The sequence below is a fragment of the Somniosus microcephalus genome, chromosome 1 (genome assembly GCF_052327205.1).
Source record: "Somniosus microcephalus isolate GS21.2 chromosome 1, FLI_Smic_1.0, whole genome shotgun sequence".
NCBI lineage: Eukaryota > Metazoa > Chordata > Chondrichthyes > Squaliformes > Somniosidae > Somniosus > Somniosus microcephalus.
In genome coordinates this window covers 167,730,867-167,756,651 of record NC_140987.1, presented here as the reverse complement: position 1 = coordinate 167,756,651, position 25,785 = coordinate 167,730,867, and the positions used below count along the sequence as shown (strand labels likewise).

At 48.0% G+C, this 25,785-nt stretch overlaps 1 protein-coding gene across 3 annotated transcripts in view; it reads left to right on the top strand.

Moving 5' to 3' along the window:
• The window catches only part of mcc (MCC regulator of WNT signaling pathway), a 450,686-nt gene that overhangs the window by 224,882 nt on the left and 200,019 nt on the right, over positions 1-25,785 (top strand). For 2 of the 3 annotated variants that reach the window (XM_085987123.1, XM_085987125.1), the window contains one exon: positions 24,362-24,475. In XM_085987123.1, coding sequence (XP_085843249.1) covers positions 24,362-24,475 — 114 coding nt within the window. Of the gene's footprint in view, positions 1-22,264; positions 22,482-24,361; positions 24,476-25,785 lie in introns of those variants that run through there. The other variant, XM_085987131.1, reaches the window with a different exon arrangement.

The following is a 25,785-nucleotide window of genomic DNA, read 5'->3' as shown; positions in this document are numbered from 1 at the left end:
TTCTCGGACTCGGGGGGCGCTCTTTAAAGGGGACAGCAGTAGTATAAAACCGGCAGCCATTTGGCCTGGCCATACTGCTTGCTGCTGGAGAGAGTTGCAGACCTTCAGTTACACAGACGTGTTCTTATTGAGCCAGAGGAGCCTTGGGACCTTCAACCCTGTCCAGAACAGTTGGATCCAGAAAGCTGACTGCGTCTTACTCGTCGGCCAGAATAATGGGAGCTGCTTTGGAGGGGAACGTCATCCTGGCTGAACAACTGGCAAGGGTACAGAGACGGAGGGAGAGAGGGCCGGGATTGGCCAGAAGGAGGAGGGCCAATGGACGTCGCCAAATCCGACCATACGCTGCCAGGGTTTTCAGGCAGCAGGTCTCCTACCTTACCATGTCGGAGGAACAGTGTCTGTGAAGGCTCAGATTTGGTAAGGATGTTGCCACTGAGCTGTGCCACCTGCTTGCTGGGGATCTGTAGCCGCGGATACGGTGCAGGACCTCTCTGTCGGTGGCCGTGAAAGTCACTGTTGCGCTCAACTTTTACGCCAGCGGATCGTTTCAGGCAGCAGCTGGGGACATATCAAATATCTCTCAATTTGCGGTGCATTGCTGCATCCAGCAAGTGACAGCTGCCCTCTACAAAAGGAGGCGCGAATTAATCACCTTCCCTGTGACCCTGGAGAAGCAGGGGGAGTGCGCACAGGGCTTTGCGGCTATTGCGGACTTCCCCATGGTGCAGGGGGCCATTGATTGCACACACGTGGCTTTGCGGACGCCATTACAGAATCCGAAGGAGTTCCGTAACCGAAAGGGCTTCCACTCCCTTAATGTGCAGCTGGTCTGTGATCACCGGCAGATGATCATGGCGGTGAACGCACAATTCCCTGGCAGCAGCCATGACGCACTCATCCTGCGGCAGACCTCAGTGGCTGTCCTTTTTGAGGTCCCGGCTCACCCACGAGGCTGGCTTCTGGGCGACAAGGGCTATCCTCTCTGCCCATGGCTCATGACCCCGCTCCGTTTGCCCAGCACCCCAGCAGAAGAGCATTACAACAACAGCCATCAGGCCACCAGGAACATTGTGGAGCACACAATTGGTGTGCTGAAGCAGCGTTTCCGTTGTCTAGACCATTCGGGGGGCGCCCTACAGTACTCGCCGGAGCATGTGGCGCGCATCGTTGTTGTCTGCTGCATGCTCCACAACCTGGCCATTCGACGCACACAGCCAATGCCAGCCGACCCTCAAGGTCCAGCAGAGCAGGCGGACGAGGAGGAGGAGGAGCATGCGGGCGAGGAGGATCAGGAGGAGGAGGAGGAAGATGGGAGGGCTCCAGAAACTGGAAGGGCCGTTCGTCAGAGGCTCATAAGGACTCGGTTCTAGGCCCCTCGGACGGAATGGTGGCTGTGATTCGAACAGCGCCCTCCGGTTCGCTGTAAGCCTATGAAGGCCTCGATGATTGTAAATAGTGTACAGCTCGATTGTAAATAAAAAGTTTTCTTTATTTTCAAACAAGTGCTTCCTTCCAGCATGACAACGTAATGGTAACAGAAATCATAACTAACAAACTAACAGATAACTGTCTGGCAACCCGGCGAAACTAACCAAACCATAACAAACAAACACAGCAGGTGTGGACGGCCTTAAATCCGGAATAAGAGACGTCTTAGCACCTCCCTCTACTGGTGACCCCTTGATGGAGACCGACTCCTCTTACGAGGTCGGCCCCTTCCCTCCCTGCAGCTCCTCCGTAATTGGACCCCAGTGGCTGCGTCAAGGCTGGGGGACGCCTGCTGAGTGTCTGGAAGCGCTGAAGCCCCTGAGGGACGGCCTGGACGACCTCTGGTCTTGGAGGTCCCACAAGCAGGCTGCTCCAACTGGGCATGTCTGCTAGCAGTCTGCCGCGCAGGTGGTGGCAGCTGCTCTGCTGACGTGCCAGCGGTGGCATCAGGACTGCTCACATGCAGAGAGAGGACACCTGCACCGTGGTAGGCCGAAACACTAGCACTCTGACGGGGCCGCACAGGATCATACGTCACAATCGACTGCTCCACAGATTCATGGCCTGCTGTGGTGCTGCAAGGGCCTGGGGTGATCCTGCCTGATGCAGCTAGGGTGGCAGCAGAGAGTGTTCGCGTGGCCTCAATTTGCGTGTGGACGAGGCCAGCAAGTGACTGCATGGCAGCAGTGAGGACCTGCGTGGCAGGTGCCAGTGCTTGGGAAAAGCCATGGACAATCCTTTCCACTGCCTCGGACAAGGCCTGGACAGACCTTTCCATTGCTGGGCCGAAGCCCTGGACAGACCTTTCCATTGCTGGGCCGAAGTCCAGCACACTCTTTGCTAGTGTGTCGATCGACTCAGGCATCCTCCCCACTGCAGCCATCAGCTCAGTGTGCCTGAGCCGGGCCTGGGCGCTCATCTGGGCAAGGCTACGCACCTCCTCTGCACTCCGTGCAGCAGTCATGGTGGCCTGCCTCGCCCTCCGGGCAGACGGCCCCCAAGTGTCCCTACCCCCCGCGCGTTGCTGCAGGCCGCTGGTTCCTGCAACTGGCTCCTCATCAGAGCCCCCCCCCCCCCCTCCCGTCAAGGGAACTACTACCCCCAGTCTCCAGATGCGGTGGCTCCCCTGAGGCTGGCACGGATGGTCCGGCTTCCTCCTGGTCGTCGCCTCCGGAGGCACTGGCACTGGCAGCTTGAGGGGCCGGCTCCTGAGCTGGTGATGCAGCATCTGAAAGCAGGGAGGTTGAAGAGTGGCTTTAGCAAAAGGACAGTTTGGCAGCAAGGGATGCAACAGTGCGGCAATGCTATGACATGGCTCCACATTGAGAAAGCATGCTGGCGGGGGAAACAACTGGAAGGTGACAGCTGTAATAGTAGAGAACCTTACCATCGCTGTGGACAATGGGGTCGGCAGCTGCAGTGGTGACAGGACCACTCAGGCGTCCTCCCACAATCTGGTGGACTCTCTCCTCGAGATCCGTCAGAGGCTCCAGTTGAGGACGGCCTCCTCCGGTGCGAAGCTGCTCCTTGCGGTTTCTCACCAGCTTGGCCTGCAGGGCAAAGGACGGGAAGTGATGTTACATGATGCCCTGAATGATGATCTCATGCCCCCCATGGTGGAACAGCCCTTACATGATGCCCTGGGTTATCATCTCATGCCCCCCATGGTGGAACAGCCCTTACATTATGCCCTGAGTCAAATGTGCATGTGTGTGACCAGAAAGGGCCATGGGTGCTTGCTGACAGATGGCCACTGGGGCATAGCGCACCCTGTAGCCATAAAGTCAGGTGCTAATGGAGGGATGCATAAGTTTACATTAACTCCACTCACCCTCACGACCCGAGTGAGGTCGTTGAATTTCTTCCTGCACTGCACAGGGCTGGTCGCCATGCTGCTGGAGTTGACCCTCTGAGAAACATCCTTCCAAGCTCGTCGGTAGTCCTTATGATTAGGCCTCCTGCCATTGTCGGTGTAGAGGACATCTCGCCGGCGCTCCACTGCGGCCACCAATTCCTCCAGAGACTCATTGGTGAAGCGCTCTGCTCTCTGCCTCACCCTCTCCATATGCTCCAAGTTTTTTGCGCCAGAGAAGGGCCTGCGCCGATTTGCAGGCCTACAAGGCGCAGACTGTGGATGCTGGAGCTGCCTGACCCACCCCTTTAAGAGCTGGCCGGCGCCTGGAAGTCTCGTGGTCATGGGTAATTGAGAGCACCTGCGCTGCGGCTGGACGCCCCGATATTGGGTTGCGCCGGCATGTTAGCGCCTTAGGTGCCCCGTGTAACGCCTGAACTCGTGCCTCAATCACCTTTGGGGCGCTGCAACCCAATCGTGTCAATAAGTTGCGTCTGGCTATAAAATTTGCGCTCCGCCAATTTTAACGCCCCAAGCGGGGCTATACCCAATTTCCAGGCCAATATCTTAAAGTTAGATCAAATCACCCCATAACCTTCTAAATTCCAGGGAATACAACCCTCTCCTCGTAACTTAACACTTGAAGTCCAAGTAACATTCTGGTAAACCTACGCTGCAATCCCTCCAAGGTCAATAGCTATAGCATAACTTCTACCCCCTTGCATTCTAGTCCTCTAGATATAAAGGCCAGCATCCCATTAGCCTTTCTGATTATTTTCTGTACCTGTTCATGGCATTTTAATCTATGTACCTGGACCCGCTTTGGACCTCCACTGTTTTTAGCCTTTCACCATTTAGAGAGCACCCTATTCTATCCTTTATAGGTCCAAAGTGGATGACCTCACATTTGCCTACATTGAAATCTATTTGCCACAGTTTTGCCCACTTAATCTATCAACATCTCTTTGTAATTTTATGCTTTCAACCATACTGCCTACAATGCCACCTATCTTTGTGTCATCGGCAAATTTGGATATCTGGCTTTCTACCCCATCATCTAAGTCGTTAAGCAATCTTCCTGCCCCCCTCCCCCCCAACCGATCATCTTCCCACCCCCCCCCGCGATGATCTACTCATCCCAGATCTTCTTCCTGCACCCCCGATCTTCTCCTCGTCCCCAACCACCTTCTCAGCCCTGTCCCCCCACGATCTTCTTACCAACCCCCAGCCCCCACGTGATCCCTTCCTCCCTCCCTCCTCTGTGCGGCCTAACACTTCCCATTCAAATCAGGCCCTGCTGTTAAATTCGGCAGGGCCTGCGGGAAACCTGTGCTCCCGGGTTTCCTGACCGCATCAGAGCCTCCCCTGCCCCCAACCCACCTTCCCCATTAAAATTCAGCCCTTTGTGTGCAGTACCATGGATGATCAACTAATATTCAGAAGGTTGTGCAGTGTGCACTTCCTGCCCAAAAAACTTAACCTCCTGTTCTGATTTTTGAATAATGTTTTTATGTCAATATTTCAGGTCAATGTTTATAATGAGAATTTCCATGTCATAATTCATGCCCTCATCTGGTAGGTGTTTGTGTAACAGCTTTTTTAACCATCTCCTAGAATCTTGACTTTTACCCAGCATGCTTCCCAATCTCCTGTTTCAACTTCCAGTAAGTTCCCAATTCAGAGAACCATTTCTACAGTATTCTATTAATTTTTTTGGCATATTTTTATGCCATAGCTCCCTCCATCTTTTTTTTGTCGAGCTGCGACTTTGCTTCAGCCCAACCAAGTTGTATCATCAGTCTTCAATCATGCTGGCTGCGTTCCAAGATTCGTTCCAATCCCATGCTCGCAAATTTCCAGTCACTGCTGTAAAATTGATCCCATCCCTGCCTTTCTCCGTCAAATTCCCTGGCCTGCTCGAATATTTTTTGATGCAACCTGCATCAGGTTCTGCATGCTGCATCTAATTTTCAACCCACCCAATTTGTTTGTTCCCCCTCTCAACACATAGAAACATAGAAAAATAGGAGCAGGAGTAGGCCATTTAGTCCTCCACCACCGCCACGTACTGCAGGGCTCCACCTGTCCGATCAGGGAGTCGGATGCAGCATTTCCAAATTTGCAGACGACACTAAACTAGGAGGGGGGGTGGGCTCAGAGGAAGAGACCAGGAAGCTCCAGAGCGATTTGGACAGACTGGGCGATTGGGCGGATAAATGGCAGATGCACTATAATGTGGACAAGTGCGAAGTTATCCACCTTGGGTGCAGGAACGGGAGGGCAAATTATTATTTAAATGGCAATAGATTGGGAGAGGGGGAAGTACAGAGAGACCTGGGTGTTCTTGTACACCAGTCACTGAAGGCGAGCATGCAGGTGCAACAGGCGGTCAAGAAGGCAAACGGTATGCTGGCCTTCATAGCAAAAGGGTTAGAATACAGGAACAGGGATACCTTGCTGCAGCTGTACAGGGCACTGGTGAGACCACACCTCGAGTACTGTGTACAGTTTTGGTCGCCTCATCTGAGGAAGGATGTTCTTGCCATGGAGGGGGTGCAGCGGCGATTCACCAGGCTGATACCAGGAATGGCGGGAATGACCTATGAGGAGAGACTATGTAGTTTAGGGATGTACACACTGGAGTTTAGAAGATTGAGAGGGGACCTCATAGAAGTGTATAAAATTCTGACAGGTCTAGACAGACTGGATGCAGAAGGAATGTTTCCCTTGGCGGGTGAGAACAGAACTAGAGGACATAATTTAAGGATAAGGGCTAAACCATTTAGGACAGAGATGAGGGGGAATTTCTTCACTCAGAGAGTGGTGAACCTGTGGAACTCATTGCCACAGAGGGCAGTGTACGCCAGCTCATTAAATATATTTAAGAGGGAATTAGATATATTTCTACGGGCAAAAGGGGTTAAGGGTTACGGAGAGAAGGCGGGGACGGGATACTGAATTAAAGGATCAGCCATGATCTCATCGAATGGCGGAGCAGGCACGAAGGGCCGAATGGCCTACTCCTGCTCCTATCTTCTATGTATCTATGTATCTATGTATCTGTCCAGGCATCTGAAGTGCGTCTTCAACAAGCCGATGGTTTGCTTGATTATGGCTCTGGTGGACATGTGCCTGGAGTTGTAGCTCTCCTCAGCTTCGTTGGATGGTCTCCTCAACGGCGTCATTAGCCACCTCCTCGGGGGATAGCCCTTGTCTCCAACTAGCCATCCGTTAAGTTGGTCTGGCAGACTGAATAGCGGAGGCACACTAGACTGGTGCAGTATGAAGGAGTCATGGTGAAATAAAGAGTAGATTGCCTTTCAAAAGCTAGGCTTTATTAACCTTAAAAAACCAGCAAGTACATGTTGAGCACCCAGTCTCAACCAAACTGTAGAAAACTGAATTTAAGATGGCCACCACAGGTCACATGGAATCAACTAACCAATAAGTTTACGGCATATATCTCAAGGCAGGAAAACAGGCAACCAATTACAATGCTTCTTATAAAACAAGAATAATCACCACATTCACCCCTCCTTTTAAAATATACTTCAACCTAGGTAGCCTTTACAGTTTACAATTAGTTATTTATGACTAGAGCAATACATGTATAATGCCTTCAACAATTTTAAAATTTTACTATTAAATTATTAATTACTAGCTGAAGTGCCCGGCGGTGCCGAGGCTTTTTCGAGGGCATGTTGTTGTTGGAAGAGAGAGAGAGAGAGAGAGCGACTGGGGGGGAAGAGAGAGAGCGACTGGGGCGTAGAGAGAGAGCGACTGGGGGGTAGAGAGAGAGGGCGGGGGGGGAAGGGAGGGCGGGGGGAGGGAGGGCGAGGGGGGGAAGGGAGGGCGAGGGGGGGAAGGGAGGGCGGGGGAAGGGAGGGCGGGGGGGTAAGGGAGGAGGGGGGAGAGGAGGGAGGGGGGAGAGGAGGGAGGGGGGAAGGGGGAGAGTCCCCGAGCCCCCTGATCCCCGTCCCCCCAAACTCCCGAGCCCCCTGGTTGGCCCCCCCGAGACTCGCCCCCCACCCCCGAGGCTCGCCCCCCCGCACCAACCAAGCACCGAACTCCGGAGGCGCGATCTTCCGAGCACCGGCCTCCCGAGCTGGCTTCAAGATTGCGGCTGTGCGAGACGGCCGGCGGGCCCGGTTGCCAGGGTAACCCTTGACGCTGACCAAGCCCCGCCCCCCGGCCGAGCCAGAGAGAGAGACGCCGCGTCTCAGCTGCTCCTGCTGCGCGCGAGAGCCTTTAGTAAGGTAGCGGCGCTGGGCTGAGGCCTGCCCCTCCAGCCTTCGAGTGGGGCCGGGAGGTGCCTAGCTCGGGCGTGGGTGCGGAGGAGAGGCCGAGGCTTCGAGGCCTACCTGGAAAAACGGGGAAAGGTAGGAAAACTAATGAGATTAGATAAGTTAATGACTTTCTAAATCATTTTTTAACAAAACAATATGTGTTTTAAAAGCAACGTTTTTTTTTAAAGACGCAGAAAGCGGGAAAAAGAAAGGAAAAGTTTGGAATCAAGATGGCGGCGACTCACCTCGGTTCAGAACGATAAGGCCCGCCCACACACGCACCGATTGGTCCGGCGGCACACGCCAGCAACCCGGCGTACGATTGGTCGAGCTCGAGGTCACTCTGTCGCTAATGAGCGGATAATGAGATGCTAATGAGTGGAATGTTAAGGTTTTTCGGATACCGCGGGCGCGATTTTAGCCCGGCCGAAACGTAAATACGCTTAAAACCGTTTTGGAAAGGTAAGCTTTCTTTCGACGTAACGCACGCGTAGGTACGCCCTGTAACTTCCGAGCGCATAGCCCGACAGACGCACACGCGATGACAGACAGACAGACAGAAGGACCGATTTATATATATAGATTTTAAAAGTCCATTTTTAATCGGTCGACCAGATATCTTGTTCGTGTCGACCTTCTTAACCTTGGTGGAGTTCCTTGCCCTCCCACACCAGGAGACACAGAAATATCTTCTGCAGGGAGGCTATCAATATCCCGATTATCAACGGTTTCCGGATTGGAAGTCCCATTAGAAGGTAGACTGGGAGGGTCATGAACATCCATCGGGGGCAGACTAAGAGAATTGTAAGTGTCTGCAATAGGATTGGAAATGTTCGTAGTATCTGTGATGACATCAACATTATCTAAATTATGGCTATTGTTAATGTCCTCAGGAGAGGGCTGGTCACCACAAGGAGCTAAGTCTTTAACTGAAACCGTACTTTCTTTCCCATCTTGGAATCGAATGGGGGCAGCACGGTGGCATCGTGGTTAGCACTGTTGCCTCACAGCGCCAGGGACCCGGGTTCGAATCCGGCCTCGGGTGACTGTCTGTGTGGAGTTTGCACATTCTCCCCGTGTTTGCGTGGGTTTCCTCCGGGTGCTCCGGTTTCCTCCCACAGTCCAAAAATGTGCGGGTTAGGTTGATTGGCTATGATAAATTGACCCTTAGTGTTAGGGGGATTAAATACGTGGGGCTACGGGATAGGGTGGGATATGTGTTGGTGTAGGGGTTACGGGGATCGGGTGGGATATGTGTCGGTGCAGGCTCGATGGGCCGAAATGGCCTCTATCTGCACTGTGGGGTTTCTGTGTTCTGTGAGCATATTGGGAATTTGCCTCCAATAGCTCCACCTCCTCCACTAAAGGATCATACTTTGACAGTCTAACATGGCGTCAGAGCAGCACAGGTCCCTGCATAGTAAGCCATGAAGGTACCGAATATCCCGTAGTGGATCTCTGCGGATAGTTGAAGAGCCTTTCATGGGGGGTCACATTAGTAGCCGTTGAAAGCAATGATCTAATGGAATGCTGGGCATCAGGCAGTACCATTTCCCACTGTGTATTCTTAAGGTTCCGGGATGTCAAAGCCAACATAACTGCCTTCCAGATCACCCCATTGTATCGTTCGCACCGTCCATTACCCTGGGGATTATACGGGGTAGTTCTGCTAGTAGAAATTCCCTGACTCTGGAGGTATTCCTTCAACTGGGAAGACATAAAAGAACTTCCCTGATCCGAATGGATATACGCAGGCATCCCAAAGATGACAAAAAGTTGAGTCAGACATTTAATAACTGTAGCAGCTGATACATCTGCACAAGGAAAAGCAAAAGGGAACCTTGAAAACTCATCCACAACAGTAAATATATATCGATTCTGAGTCGTTGAAGGAAGAGGCCCCTTAAAATCAACGCTCAGGAGTTCAAAGGGAGAAGTAGCCTTTATAAGATGAGCTCGTTGAGGCTTAAAGAAATTCGGTTTACACCGGGCGCAGACAGAGCATGACGAAGTCATCCGCTTGACGTCTTCAACTGAAAAGGGCAAATTCTTACTGCGTACGAAGTGTATCATCCTCGTAACACCAGGATGGCACAAAGCATTATGATGATTAATAAGCGTATCTCCGTGAAGCACAGAACAATAAGCCCTCGACAGCGCATCAGCGGCAACATTATCCTTCCCCGGACGATAGACTATATCGAAATGGTAGCATGCCAACTCGATCCTCCACCTCATTATTTTATCATTCTTAATCTTTCCGAAATGTTTGACATCAAACATGAAGGACACAGATTTTTGGTCAGTTACTAACGTAAAATGTCGCCCAGATAAATAATGTCTCCATTTACGCAGTGCTTCTACTATTGCGTACGCCTCTTTCTCTATTGATGAATGTCTCTGCTCACTATTGCTCAGAGTACGTGAGAAAAAGGCCACAGGTCTTCCATTTTGGTTCAGGGTAGCCCCAATTGCAAAATCGGAAGCGTCCGTCTCAATCACAAAGGGAACCTGCTCATCAATAGAATGCACAACTGCTCCAAGGATATCCTTTTTAAGATTATCAAAACACGTCCTGGCCTCCCATGATAGAGGATATGTCGTAACCTGAATAAGGGGCCGGATCTTCTGCGAGAAGTTTGCAATCCAATTAGAATAATAAGAAAACAGTCCAACAACTCGTTGCAAGGCCTTAGAATTAGTAGGCCTTAGAATTAGTAGGGCAAGGTAAATCGATCAGTGGTCGCAGCTGTTCTGGATCTGGTTTAATCTTGTTTCCCGAGATAATATACCCCAGTAAATTTACCTCGGTGGTCGAAAAGATACACTTCTCTTTATTGAAAGTTAAGCCAACTTTTTCCGCAACTTGAAGGAATCTTTCTAGATTAAAATCGTGCTCCACCCTTGATTTGCCACACACCGTGATGTCAGCTAAATATGAGAAGGTGTCAGAGAGAGAGTTATCACTTATAAAAGCATCCATTGCCCGTTGAAAACAGGCGACACCGTTAGTAACACCGAATGGTACTCGGCAAAACTGGTACAGCTTTCCGCCAGCTTCAAAGGCCGTATATGGTTTGTCCCTCTTAGCGATAGGAATCTGATGATAAGCACTCTTTAGGTCAATAGTGCTAAAAACCTTATATTGAGATACTTTATTGATAAGCTCATCAATCTTAGGCAGGGGGTACGCATCTAATTGAGTATACCTGTTAATAGTTTGAGAGTAGTCTATCACCATTCGCTTCTTATGTCTCTAGTGGTGACAGCTACCTGTGCCCGCCAGGGCGAAAAACTAGGTTCAATGATTCCTTCCGATAAAAAACGTTGAACTTCAGAATTAATAAATTCTTTATCCTGACTGCTATACCTTCTTGACTTGGTAGCAATTGGCTTACAGTCCGGCATCAAGTTGGAAAAAAGTGATAATGGAGAAATGAATAAAGAAGTTAATCCACAAATAGACAAAGGTGACTTCGTTCCTCCGAAAGAAAGACTGAGGGACTCATGTAATTGAAGCACATCATGACCAATCAAAATGTCCGCACAGAGATTAGGCAGAACGAATAGGCGTATATCAGTATACGTATTACCTAGGAGAATTAATTTCACAAGGCAACAACCAGCTACTTGTGAGGTGAGAGTCGTCTGAGCCATACACACCTGATAGGAAACAGGCGAAATTTTCAAACGCTTCTCCCTCACAAACTGAAGACTTATAAAGCTCTCAGTACTGCCCGTATCTATAAGGGCCTTCACTTCTAACCCATTAACTTGGGCCATAACTATAGCTTTGTTTAGGCCATGGGAAAAGGCGGCAGAAACTGATGCAATAAACGCCCTATCTAAAGGCTGAATGTTCGCAGAGGAGGCAACCGATTTGCAAACACGTGCGTAATGACCTCCCTTGCCGCATTTACTACACACAGCCTCCCGGGCAGGGCACTTCAGACGGGGCTGCCGGGCATTCCCGTAAAAATAACACTTCTGAATCCTAGAGGCAACAGCTGCCGAAGTAGAAACTGTTTCGGAATCTGGTAAACCACTCCTATTAAATCCACGTAACTCCCTTTCATCCGGAACTGCCGAAACCACAGTCGCAGGCCGATCAAAAAGAGCATAAGAATCCGAACTTCTCTGAGCCAAATCCAATGTAGAGGCTTGCTCAAAAGCACTCTTAAGATCCAAGATCTTATTTTCTAATAACCGCTGACGAATTGATCTAGACAGTAATCCATTAATAAATGCATCCCGTACCGACTCTTCCCTATGTTCTTCTGCAGACACGGCCTTATAATTACAGTTAGCACCAAGGCGCCGGAGTGCTTGTAAATAAGCATCCAAGGATTCTCCTGCCTGCTGCCTACGGGCAGATAAAAGGTGACGTGCAAATACCTCATTTTTGGGTTTAACAAAAAAATTTTCCAACGTAGCAACAGCCAATTCATAAGTTTCACAGTCCAAAATATACTTATACACATCCGGAGCAATGTAGTTGATTAGTATATCCAACTTATTTAGAGATTGCTGATCCAACACACCCAAAATGCTTTTAAATGTACGATACCAATGTTTCCATTGATCATCCACTCCTGCAGAATTAGGGTCAGCATTAAATCGTTCCGGTCGAAGATATCGTTCCATTATAGCAAAAGGTTAATAAATTGAAATAAAGAGTAGATTGCCTTTCAAAAGCTAGGCTTTATTAACCTTAAAAAACCAGCAAGTACATGTTGAGCACCCAGTCTCAACCAAACTGTAGAAAACTGAATTTAAGATGGCCACCACAGGTCACATGGAATCAACTAACCAATAAGTTTACGGCATATATCTCAAGGCAGGAAAACAGGCAACCAATTACAATGCTTCTTATAAAACAAGAATAATCACCACATTTGGCAACTGCCAGGGTACTTGGCACAAACATGCAATATTTCCTTCTGGTGGTCACACACCAGCTCAATGTTAAGGGAGTGGAAGCCCTTGCAGTTGACAAAAATACCTGGACTGCGATGGGGGTGCCTTAAGGACCACGTGTGCAATCAACGACGCCCTGCACCCTTGGAAAGCCTGCCAGATTAGCTAATCCAACCGCACGCGCCGTGACACTTGCTCGATCCTTGGTGAAATGGATGTGATTGTGCACGAGGGCAAAGGGGGCATCGGTTACCTGCGTGATGCAAGTGTGTGGGGCCGCCTTGGAGATGCCGCTGATGTCTGCTGCTGATCCCTGGAATGAGCCTGAGGCAAAAAAGTTGAGTGCGGTGGTGACTTTGACGGCCACTGGTAAGGGTTGTCCACCTGGTCCTCTGGCCTGCAGGTCTTGTTGCAGCATTGCGCAGATGTCACCCACTACCTCTCGCGAAAGTTGGAGCTGCCTTTGGCACGGCTGCTCAGACATGTTGAGATAGCTGACCCTGTGTCTGTAGACCCTGTTTGGGGGGTATCTCCTGCGCTGACGGGCTTCCATGCGCTGACCCCTTCTGGCCTGTTCATCTTCAGGTGGGTGAGCAGCAGCTTGGCGCGCCTGTTGTTGCTGCTACTGTTGGGGCTGCAGTTGTTTGGCCTCGTCTAATATCCAGAAGGGAAGGAAATAAATGGCTCCCATGCTTCTGGTAGATGCCTCAGTTGAGGAAGTGCTCAGTGAAGGTGGCGAGAGGGGTTTCCCAGGAGGTCACACTGGAGATGTCAGGCTCCAAACTTCCACAGCTGTGGTTATGCCTTCTAAAAGTTCCCCCAGACCTGAGACTACAAAGTCCTGCCACCTGCAAATGATGGCTGATCAAATCTCCTCTTTAATGGTTGAGCTGCAGCTGATAGTCAGCAATCCAATTGTGCTCCCGTCAGGTTTCACCATCGTGTTTCAGAACAGGCGTGTTTCACGTGGAAAAAGGGTTAAAATCGCAATGGCCATTCAAAATGGCATTATAGAGGCAATTTAGTGCTTGTTAAGGGCCTTAATGGCCTATCCTGCCTCTTGGAGGTAGGATGGAGACAGGACCATCAGACACGAATTTTTGAAAATTGCATGGAGGCGGGGTCGGACCCGCCCGCCAGTTTTTGCAATTTTAACCACCCGCACGCCTCCAATCCCGCCTCCACGGCCCAATTAAAATCCTGCACTTAGTCTCCACAGCCTTCTGTGGTAGATAATTCCACAGATTCACCACCCTCTGAATGAAGGAATTTCTCCTCATCTCAGTCCTAAATGTCCTACCCTGTATCCTGAGACTGTGACCCCTCGTTCTAGACCTCCCAGCCAGGGGAATCATCCTCCCTGCATCCAGTCTGTCTAGCCCTGTCAGAATTTTATACGTTTCAATGAGATCCCCTCTTATTCTTCTAAACTCCAGTGAATACAGGCCTAGTCGACCCAATCTCTCCTCATACGACAGTCCTGCCATCGTAGGAATCAGTCTGGTGAATCTTCGCTGCACTCCCTCTATGGCAACTATATCCTTTCTTAGATAAGGAGACCAAAACTGCACACAGTACTCCAGGTGTGGTCTCACCAAGGCCCTGTACAACTGTAGTAAGACATTCTTTTTCCTGTACTCAAATCCTCTTGCAATGAAGGCCAACATACCATTTGCCTTCCTAACTGCTTGCTGCACCTGCATGTTTGCTTTCAGTGACTGGTGTACAAGGACACCCAGGTCCCTCTGTACATAAACATTTCCCAATCTATCACCATTTAAATAATACTCTGCCTTTCTGTTTTTCCTACCGAAGTGGATAACTTCACATTTATCCACGTTACACTGCATCTGCCATGTATTTGCCCACTCACTCAACTTGTCTAAATCGCCATGAAGCCTCTTTGCATCCTCCTCACAACTTCACAAGTTTCGCGTCATCAGCAAACTTGGAAATATTACATTTGGTTTCCTCATCCAAATCATTGATATATATTGTGAATAACTGGGGCCCAAGCACTGATCCCTGCAGTACCCCACTAGTCACCGCCTGCCACCCCGAAATGACCCATTTATTCCTACTCTCTGTTTCCTGTCTGTTAACCAATTTTCAATCCATGCCAGTATATTACCCCCAATCCCATGTGCTTTAATTTTGCACACTAACCTCTTATGTGGGACTTTATCAAAGGCCTTCTGAAAATCCAAATACACCACATCCACTGGTTCTCCCTTATCTATTCTGCTAGTTACATCCTCAAAAAACTCCACTAGGTTTGTCAAACACTATTTCCCTTTCATAAATCCATGTTGACTTTGTCTAATCCCGTTGATATTTTCTAAGTGTCCTGTTATCACATCCTTTATAATACTCTAGCATTTTCCCTACTACTGATGTTAGGCTAACCGGTCTGTCGTCCCTTGTTTTCTCTCTCCTTTTTTAAATAGTGGGGTTCCATTTGCCATCCCCAATCTGTAGGAACTGTTCCATAATGTATAGAATTTTAGAAGATGACAACCAATGCATCCACTGTTTCCATGGCTACCTCTTTTAGTATTCTGGGATGCAGATTATCAGGCCCATTAATTTCTCCACTTTCTTTACTAATACTAATTTCCTTTAATTCTTCCTTCTCACTAGACCCTTGGTTCCCTAGCATTTCTGGGAGGTTATTTGTGTCCTCTTCTGTGAAGACAGAACCAAAGTATTTGTTTAATTGCTCTGTCATTTCCTTGTTCCCCATTATAAATTCTCCTGTTTCTGACTGTAAGGGACCTACATTTGTCTTCACTAATCTTTTTCTTTTTACATACTTGTAGAAGCTTTTACAATCCGCTTTTATATTCCTTGCAAGTTTACTCTCATGCTCTATTTTCCCCTCTTAATCAATCTCTTGGTTGTTTTTTTACTGAACTCTAAACTGCTCCCAATCCTCAGGCTTGCTGCTTTTTCTGGCAACTTTGGATCTAATACTATCCTTAATTTCTTTTATTAGCCATGGTTGGGCCGCTTTTCCTTTTGTGTTTTTGCGGCAGAAAGGAATGTATAACTGTTGCAATTCATGCATTTGTTCCTTAAATGTTAGCTATTGCCTATCCACCGTCATACCTTTTAATGAAGCGCCCCAATCTATCATAGCCAACTCACTCCTCATACCTTCGTAGTTTCTGTAAAGTCTGTGGGTTGTGCAGTTAATAAATACACAGACTTCAGAAGTAACAAACAAACAGGTCTTTACTATTCGAAGGTCCGAGCGAATCTGCCCAATAACTCCTGGCACAACACTTATATACTGGTGTGGTCACTATCGGTATTACAGTATACAGAAGCCAAACAAATAGTGCCACACCTAAAGTAGTTCCCTTAAAGGTGAACGGTTACATTCAATAGTTCCCTTAAAGATAGACGGGTACATACACTACAATCCTCCCTTTTTAGCTTATTACTCAGAGTCCCCGTTAAACATACATATCTTCAACTTCCTATAAAACAAATTACAGATATAATCTCGGTGGAGTCAATGTCATATAAAACAATTTACAAATATAATCTCGGTGGAAACAGTTCACAGGTTCAGTCTCTGCGGAAACAGTTCATAGATTCAGTCTCTGATCTTGACTCGTTCCGAACAACATTTCTTTGGTGTAGCCGGATTACCTGGCTAGCGTGACTCCTCCATAGCCTTTTTCTTGACGTAACAGCTTGAACCTTCGTCCTGTTGAACCAGCAGTGCGGACTTTTACAACCAACTGGCTGTCTTGACATTTTCCAGTTTTTCAACTAATTTAGCTCCTTTCGTAATGTCCCGCCTGGAATGGTAGAAGTGCTAATATTTTAGACAGTTATTATCTTCTGCTTCTTCTTTTTCTTTTCTGCCTTTTTGAAACTCTCGGAGCTCCTTTCTCGGCTGCCAGCTGTAGCGCCACCAACTCTCTATGTTCCTTAGACCTTAAGTGCTTCCTCCGGATTTCAGCACTTTGAGAGTTTTCATCACAAGCTGGGCAGACCACATCCTCGTAATATTCAGTGTCACTCAACAGGTCATGGTAATATTCGGGTTCGTCCTGAGTTAGGCCAGCGAGAGAGACTTCTTCTTCCTCCTCACCCGTCTGGACGTTAGCTGACGGTGGTTCCTTCCCTAAACATCTTTCTTAAAAAGCCTTCTTCATGCATTCATATTCATCCCGCTCTTCCTGGGTTATCTGCCATTCCTTCACGACGGACCTCATTTGTGAGTTCAATACCTTCCTTTCCATCGGTAATTGCGTTATCAGGCTATTTAACCCTTCTACTGAAGTAACGGTTTCCACATTCTTCGGTTCACCTTGACGTGATTCAACGTACTTTTGGCATCCTTGTAAAATTTGTGTTGCCACCTCAGCTATCTCCGTGACTTTTGAGAGCTCCGAACTCGTTCCCCCTGAAGATTGAAGCTCGTGTTCAGATTGTTCCCCTTGCAGAGTCTTGTCCTTCAGCATATGAAGGAGTTGGCTGACCGTTAACTCTTCCCTGGGAACACGGTGGATCAGAGTCTTCTCCATTTCCTCCACCTCTTTCTCCAATACTTCCACCTTACGTTCCTCTTGAACTTTGGCTTTCAGCGCTCGGAAAAGTTGCGCCCTGATGCTCTCTAGTTCATGTTCAGGGACCATTCTTACAGTGTCCTGTTCTTCCACTGAAAGGATTCCCAGTTGAATCTGTTCTTCAAGTTGTTGAACCTCGGTCATTGCCGCCTCATATTTGTCTTGGGTGTCCTTCAATGTTTTTATAAGTTCTTGGACATCCTGTCTTTCATGCTCTGCCATGATTTTCACCTCTAATTTCTCATCTATGGATGGATCTCCTACCGATGAGTCTGTCTTGGCCTTGAGCTCATCAAGAATTTCCTGCAGCCGTTGGACTTCTTGCTCATGTTCAACCTTTAGTTGTTCATATGCTTCTACTGAAACTAGCTTTTCGGAGGCTGCCGAGTTAACCCCCTCCAGAATTGTAGCCTGGGCCTGTTCATACTGTTCTTTCAACTTCTCACACTCTGCTTGTAAGGAGTCGTAGAGCAGAACTGGAATAAAATCCTGGCTCCCTGAAGATTCCTCTTCCTTTGGTTCATTCTGTAAATATTCTAGTTCCTGAACAGCATCAGGGGAATGTGATTGGTATTTGACCACGATGGCTCTATGGTCGCTCTCTGCTTGAGCTAGCTGTCTCTGTAGTCTTTCCAGGTTCTCCCATTCGGTGTCCCAGAACCTTTCCATATTTTTCATCTCTTGTACGAGACGGTCACTCAACTGTTCTAATTGTTGTCGTACTTTGACATAAGTTTGCGTCCGAGCTCGGTGTTCTTCCGTCATGGATGAATCCTTTGCTTGAACAGGCTCAGAATTCTCTGTCAACCTGGAGTTCTGCTCTGCAGCTTTATTCTTCTTGGTACCATAAGTCCTTCTGCATGTCTTCGTTTTCTTTCCCATCGTCAGCAAGTCCCTTTTAGTCTTGTCTTCCATATTCGACTTGGTCTTATCATCATCCATTTCAGAATCTGAGCTAATAGCTTGCACCGAGTCCTCCCTCATTATGGCTTTTAGGTAATGCCATTCCATGTCTATTTTCTTAATCCACTCCCGTCCTAGAAGTGGTGGTCCTCCCTCAGGTAATACGTACAAGTTCATTCTTGGGTGTTCTTTACCCCTATCTCTCACCTTGACTCTTATTTTCCCCACAGGGTATACGTTATGCCCCGTGTATGTCTGTAATACGAACTTGGTATTTCTTAAAGGTATGTGAGAGAATAGCCGGTGGTAGTCCCTTCGGTTGATGACTGATAGAGCTGATCCAGTGTCCAGCTCCATTCTTACTTGGACTCCAGCTATTTTTAGTATGACCCAGATGGCCTGTAGATCCGTTTCTTTACCCACATTGTGGATTCTCAGCCTACCCAGCTCCTGGTTGTTTGGGTCTGAGTCTGAATTCTGTTCGTCTGAACTCTTCTCAGCCACCTTGTGTACCTTGTTGTACTTTTCTTGTGGTGGCTTCCTTTGATTATTGGTCTTTTTCCCGGACCGGCATACCTTCGCGATGTGACCCAGTTTGCCACATTTCCTACACTGTTGGTTCTTAAACCAGCATTGATTCTGGTCATGCGTTGTCTTCCCACAACGGTAGCATTTTGTTGTGCTTGAAGTAATTTGGTCCACCCCGAGTGCCGCCGCCTTTAGTTGCATTTCCGCCGTTCCTTTCGCTGCAGCTTCGTGCGATGCAGCTATAAGGACAGCCCTGTCCAGTGTGAGGTCATTCTCTTCCAGTAGTCGCTTCTGCGTCCCTTCTTTGGACAATCTGCATACGAACTTGTCCCGCAGCGCTTCTGTCAGATTCCCTCCGAACTGGCAGTATTTCGCTAGCCTACGCAGTTCGACCAAGTATTCCGCATTGCTTTCTTCTGCGTTCTTGCGTAGAATTTGAATCGTTCAGCCAGCATCAGCGGTGTGGGGTTCAAGTGGTCCTTCAGCACAGCCACAATCTCTTCGAAGGTCTGATCCGCTGGTTTATTTGGTGCTATTAGATGCTTCAAGAGCCCGTATGTTTTTGCCCCCATCGAGTTAAGCAATGTTATCGCCTTGTCGTCTTCCTCTATTTTGTTGGCTTCGCAATAGATCTCTATGCGTTCCACGTACGTGGCCCAGTCTTCTATTTCAGAATTAAAGTCGTTAATATTCCCTCGCTTAGGCATCTTTCTTCCCTTGGGAGCGGCACCAGTATTTCTTATTTATTTATTTGTTTCTAAGATGGCGGTTTTCCCGCGAAATCGGCGGTTTCCCGCTCTTTCCTTCTCTCCCCGCCCACTTCAATGGCGGTATGTCAATCAAGATGGCAGTTTTCCTGCGAAAATGGCGGTTTCCCGCTCTTCCTTTCTCGCCCCGCCCACTTCAATGGCGGTTTCCCGCTTCTGGCGTCTTCTCCGCCTAATGGCGGCTTCCCGCGTTTCTTCCCGGTGGAAGGGGTACGCTTCCCCCTCAGCGGACAGGTTCAGCCGCTGGCTGGCTACCGCACAGCTCCCCTTACTCGGCTATGTCTTTTCCTCCCGCCCGCACGGCTCTACCGGCGCTGGGTACACCCCGCTAGCGGAGGACAGTTCAGCCGCTGGACTGGCTCTCACGCAGTCTCTCTCTCCGTACCCGGCTCTGTCTCTCTCACCCGCACGTTCGATGCTACCGGCCCTGGGTACCCCGTTGGTGGCGAACAGCTCACCGCTGAACTGGCTCTCGCGCAGTCTCTCACCCCGTTTTCGGCTGTGTCTCTCACCCACTCCCGCACGTTCGGTTTTGCCGGCTCTGAGTACCCCGTTGGTGGAGAACAGCTCAGCCGCTGGACCGGCTCCTCGCAGTCTCTCTCTCCGCACCCGGCTCTCACCCGCACGGTTCCCGTTTGCCTCCCCAGCTCTCTCGCAGACCGGTGTTTCCCTCCCCGGCTGCAGCTGGGTTTCTCTTCCCGCGCCTACTCGCAGGCTCAGCGCTTCGTGGCTGCGGTCGCTGCCCCGATTGTCCCGCCGATCGCGGTCCGGCTGTCACCCGACGCCGTTGGACCCGACTTTTGGCCGGCACAGCTCCCCCTCGACCGAGGTCGAGTGCTCTGCCTTTATCCTCCGGATGCTTCTACACCTTCCCCTACTCACAGTCTCTTCGGCCGCCTTGTTTCTTGCTGGTCGGCTCACTCCGCACCGTGGCAGAAGGGTAGTCAGTGCCTGTTGCTGATACAGCTTTTGTTGTTAGTCTTCCTGCTTTCTGTTGTTGCAGCCTCGTGTTTTCTTTTGGTAGCACGATGAGGGCGGTTGTCTCTCTTCGACGCTCTTCGTTGCTTATGGTAATCTTGCCGCAGGGTACGATCAGACTCGTCGCCACTGTAAAGTCTGTGGGTTGTGCAGTTAATAAATACACAGACTTCAGAAGTAACAAACAAACAGGTCTTTACTATTCGAAGGTCCGGGCGAATCTGCCCAATAACTCCTGGCACAACACTTATATACTGGTGTGGTCACTATCGGTATTACAGTATACAGAAGCCAAACAAATAGTGCCACACCTAAAGTAGTTCCCTTAAAGGTGAACGGTTACATTCAATAGTTCCCTTAAAGATAGACGGGTACATACACTACAGTTTCCTTTGTTTAGATTTAGGACCCTAGTTTCGGATTGGACTTCTTCACTTTCCATCTTAATGAAGAATTCTATCATGTTACGGTCAGTCTTCCCTAAAGGACAACAAGTTTATTAATTAACCCCTTCTCATTGTACAATACCCAATCTAGGATAGCCTGTTCCTTTTGAAATTTTTTCTACCTGCTCGATTTTCACCCTCTCTTACGCCTCTTTATCATCTACTGTAATGATCTGCGGGGAACGCCGAAACGGGCGATCCTGGAGGTGTTGAACGTGGGTCTTGTCAGATCGGGAAACTCGCCGAGCAGGTGAGCGCACTCTTCAGAAGTCGGGAACGCACAGGAGACGGTGCGCGACGTAGTGTTACAGCGGTAACACAGAAGAGAGTGACCAGTTGCTGCGTTGATCTGTGATCAGGGGTGGCCAGTAATTGTCCCGCGTGGCCGTTCGCGGCCGCGGGATGCCCGTAGACCCATACCTTGGTGGTTGCAGTGTCAGTTGTTATTTGGTTGAAACGGGGAAACTGCTGGGAGGGCGGCAATGCTTTGCTTTCACGCTGAACCGCGCGCGGCAGAAAAAACAATCCAGCAGGCTGACGGACTGGTGTGGCGTCGGCGGGGGATGAGTCCTCGAGGCTTGCGAGGAATGAATCCCTGTGGTTCGCGAGGGGTGAGTCCTCGTGGGTTGCGAGGGGTGAGCCCTCGTGGGTTGCGAGGGGTGAGCCCTCGTGGGTTGCGAGGGGTGAGCCCTCGTGGCATCTCCGCGGGGGCGCGCTCCGATCTTGTGGGCCCGAAAACCTGCAGTACCTGTGCTTTGAGGGATTCATACTTGCTGTTCTGTTGGGGGTTGTCGAGAAGGCGGACGATCCGAGAGGCGGCAGAGCTGTCGAGTACGGAGACCGTATACAGGTAGGTGGTCTGCGCCGCATCGATGTTGCACTGGGCGAACGGGGCTTCTACCAGAATAAAGCATGAGGGCGGTTGCTGCTCCCTGAATTGCGGTAGCTTCGGCGAAATGGCTTTTGCTTCCATGGCGTGCTTTTGTGAAAAACGTTCACAAAAATCGGGGTCCGGCTGCGCTACTTTCGTGAAAAACGTTCACGAAAAACGGGATCACCAATTGTCGTATTCCTAACTAATAATTGTCCCGCGTGGCCCGCGAATAATCAAGCAGGTCTTTAATGTAGGTATAGATGAATTCCAGAAAACAACAAAGATCGATGCAGGAGAGCCATGGAGCAGGTCTTTCCCCAACGGGGATGCTACGAGGACTGACTAGGCAGTCCGGTCATTTACGTCGTGACGTCATCGCGTTTGCCCGCGCTTGGGTGGTCACGTGATCTGCGACGTGACGTCATCGCGTTTGCCCGCACTCTTGGGCAGCCACGTGGTTGGCGACGTGACGTCATCGCGTTTGGGCAGTCACGTGGTTTGCGACGTGACGTCGTCGCGTTTACCCGCGCTCTTGGTCAGTCACGTGGTTGGCGACGTGACGTCATCGCGTTTGCCCGCGCTCTTAAAGGGGCAACGCCCCGTATATGCAAACTCTATATAAACATCGTTAGAGAATTATGTACAGTAAGTAAGGGACACGCGGTGGTACCGCTACACTCATCTTTTTTTAATATAATTCCTGTCCTGCTCTTTAACACCCCATTGTAGCTCTCTTTAATTCCCAACTTCTGTCTAACACTAATTGTGCCTCTTTTTAAAAAGTTTTTAACCCATGTTCTCCCTTTTTAAATCACCAACAAAATCTACTATAGGCAGCACCAAGGGACATTTACTGGTATGTAGATTAAAAGCTTGCAGCGTTGTGCCTCTTCACTCTTCCGTGTTCAGCTGTACAGTTGTGCAACTTTTTCTGTTACTTTAATAGTCTGTGTTTTGCATTCTAATGTTTAAATTGCCTTGGATTGCACGACTTGAAACCTAATTTTTTCCATAAAATATTGCAATTGTAAGCTTTTATTATGGAGGATAGCATATATTATCCAAAAACCCCAAAAAGGAAAATGTGAACTGGGAATTGTGTAGGCTAGTTAATCTAATGTCTAGCAAGGAAAATGCTTGAGTATGCTTTATGGAAAGCAGTGTTCGAAACAACTTGTGTCTCACAAATTCAGAATAATGGAGTTATTATAATGTGATGATGCCAATAGATTTGTTAAATGTACTGGACCATGCAACAGGGTAAGAAAGCTTCAATTGCATTGTTTCATGATCAATTATAATGTATCACTAATGTTTAAATGCTAATTTTAAATTGTGAATTTATCATTTTAAAGAAGTATCTTGGTAAAAATAAAAATAAAATGGATTGTAATTTATGGGATTTAAAATATTGGAAAATGGCAGACTAAAGTTACCATTATGTCTATATAATACTTGGCTAAGTTGGCATTTTTAATTCACTAGCAGTATGTAGATACGACTTGTGTTAAATACGTATTGGAAAATGTGGAGTGATGATAGCACTGAATTAACCATACTGCCTAAAGTAAAATTTTGCCTTTGGCAGTAAAATTACTGATGGCCCTAATAAAGGCACGTAAGTGTCTACAGGGCAACTGGCCCAGGTAAAGGTACACCCTAAGTTATCAATGAGATGAGTAAAGAAATGGGTTAATTCCTTCAACTACATTGGGTCAGAATCCTGGAATTTCTACCTGACACTTGTGGTAGCACCATCAGCACAAGGCCTGCAGCAGTCCAAGGAGAATGTCCACCACCAACTTCTCAGGGCAACTAAGGATGGGCAATAAATGTGACTTACATCCTGAGAACAAATATAAAAACAAGAAAGCTGTTTAAGTTGGATGGTGAACTTAAGAACTATAGGGCATGAGTATAATGTACCACAATAGTAGTTAAATCTATTGATTAAGTCAATTAAAAAAGCTGCATTAATACAAGGTTAGGACTAGGATTAATAGTTAAGAGGTCTTCTATAGAAAGAGATGCTCAAATGCTGTCAAACATTTATTTCCTGAACTGCTTGTAATATTTGGAGGTTTACTTACGTTCTCAGTGATGAAGAAATCTACAGGAATGATCCAGTTCAGGTAGTAGAAGGTGGAACTGGTCCAGTTCAAAATTCTTCCCCATTCTTCCATTGGGATGTAAATATAAGACCACCTGTGAATGACATACATGTGATCAAATGCTACAAGAGTGATTTTTTAATCGTAAATTATTTGGGGAATACATATTTTATACAATTAATTTTGTGTTTAATAAGAAACAACATTTTTCTTGTTTTAATTTTTATCCAGTTTTAACTGATTAAAACATTTGAGGTGTTCTAGACAAGAACTACCGTTATAGACAATATTCAGTACCATTAGTAATCAGATGTTCAGTAATAGTAATGGTCAACCACTTGCATTGTTTGTGTCTAAGTGGTATTGACCCTTAGGCCAAATACTTGCCTCCTTGCAGCCAAAAAAAGGTTGATAAATGGAAAATGTAATTTGTTAAACCAATGTTTCAAGCACTATAAAGGCATTTCAGTGAAGGATGTGCAGTGGAACAGTCTGTGTGCCAGTGCGCAGCTGGTCCTAATTTGCAGACCGTGGACAATAAAAGCCACTTTGGAGAATGAGCTGATTTATGTGACTTTTTTTAATCAAGTTCTTGAGTAATTCTGTTTTTGTTTTCCTTCTCCAGCTACACTTAGCAGCCCTGGCATCACTTAAAACGGACATAGTGGATCTCAATAAAAGACTCCAACATACAGAACGGGAGAAGGACTTGTTAAAAAAGAAGTTGGCAAAATCCCAAGTAAGCAAAGGACAGAATTATGGGTTATATGCTGCAACATTGATACTTATTATTTAGAACACCTGGAGTTTGGTAAAACTGATTATGGGGTCAACCACGCATAAAATGTGAAGATCTGTTTGCTGCAATGATTAATGAGAAATTTGATTAAAGAAATGGCTGTCGCAAGTAAAGGTGGAAGATTGCAAAATTTCTGTAGAAAGTGTATTAATTTTTTCATGAAATCACTTAGTCACTTAATTTCAGAAATTCTATGGAATGAAGGCTGCTTATATAGCATCTCACGAGATTACTTTTGTAAACATTTATTTGAATATGCAAGATATTGTATATATATTTTCAGAGTAAGACTTGCAGGTGGAGAAATTGGGCTTTGTAACGCCCGTTTTTTAGGCACTACGCGGCCTCCTAACTGTGGAAAATGGCGTCCGAGATGTGCGCGCATACTTCCAACAGGAAGTGCGCCAGATGCCATCTTGGTAAAGGGGTTTGCGCGCACTTAGCGGCCGGCAGCAGCATGCAGAGCAGGCAGATCATTGCGTCAATCAGTGTGCAGCGCTGCTTTGACGCCAGCGCTGCCATTTTCGAACACCACACTCCAGCCTATGACCTGTCTTAACTTCACACAGCTGAACACTGTGTTAAATGACCTGAAGGACCCCAACCAGCGCTATTCAAAGGGATCATGAACTACTTACAGGTTACACAGAATTACATAGAATATACTGCAGAGAAACGGGCCATTTGGCATAACCAGTCCGTGCCGGTGTTTATGCTCCATTCGAGCCTCCTCCCACTCTTCTTCATCTAATTCTGTCAACATAACCCTCTATTCCTTTCTCCCTCAGTTGCTTAGCTAGCTTCCCCTTAAATGCATCTATGCTATTTGCCTCAACTGCTCCCTGTGCTAGCGAGTTCTACATTCTCACCACTCTCTGGGTAAAGAAGTTTCTTCTGAATTCCCTATTTGATTTCTTGGTGACTATCTTATATTGATGGCCTCTAGTTATGCTCTTCCCCACAAGTGGAAACACTCTGTGTCTACTCTATCAAAACCTTTCATAATTTTAAAGACCTCTATTAGGTCACCCCTCTGCATTCTCTTTTCAAGAGAAAGAGAGACATCAAGGAGCCCTAGTAAAACTGAAGTCAATGGGAATCGGGGGGGGGGGGGGGGGTGGAAACGCTCCGCTGGCTGGAGTCATACCTAGCACAAAGGAAGATGGTTGTGGTGGTTGAAGGTCAATCATCACAGCCCCAGGACATTGCTGCAGGAGTTCCTCCGGCCAGTGTCGTAGGCCCAACCATCT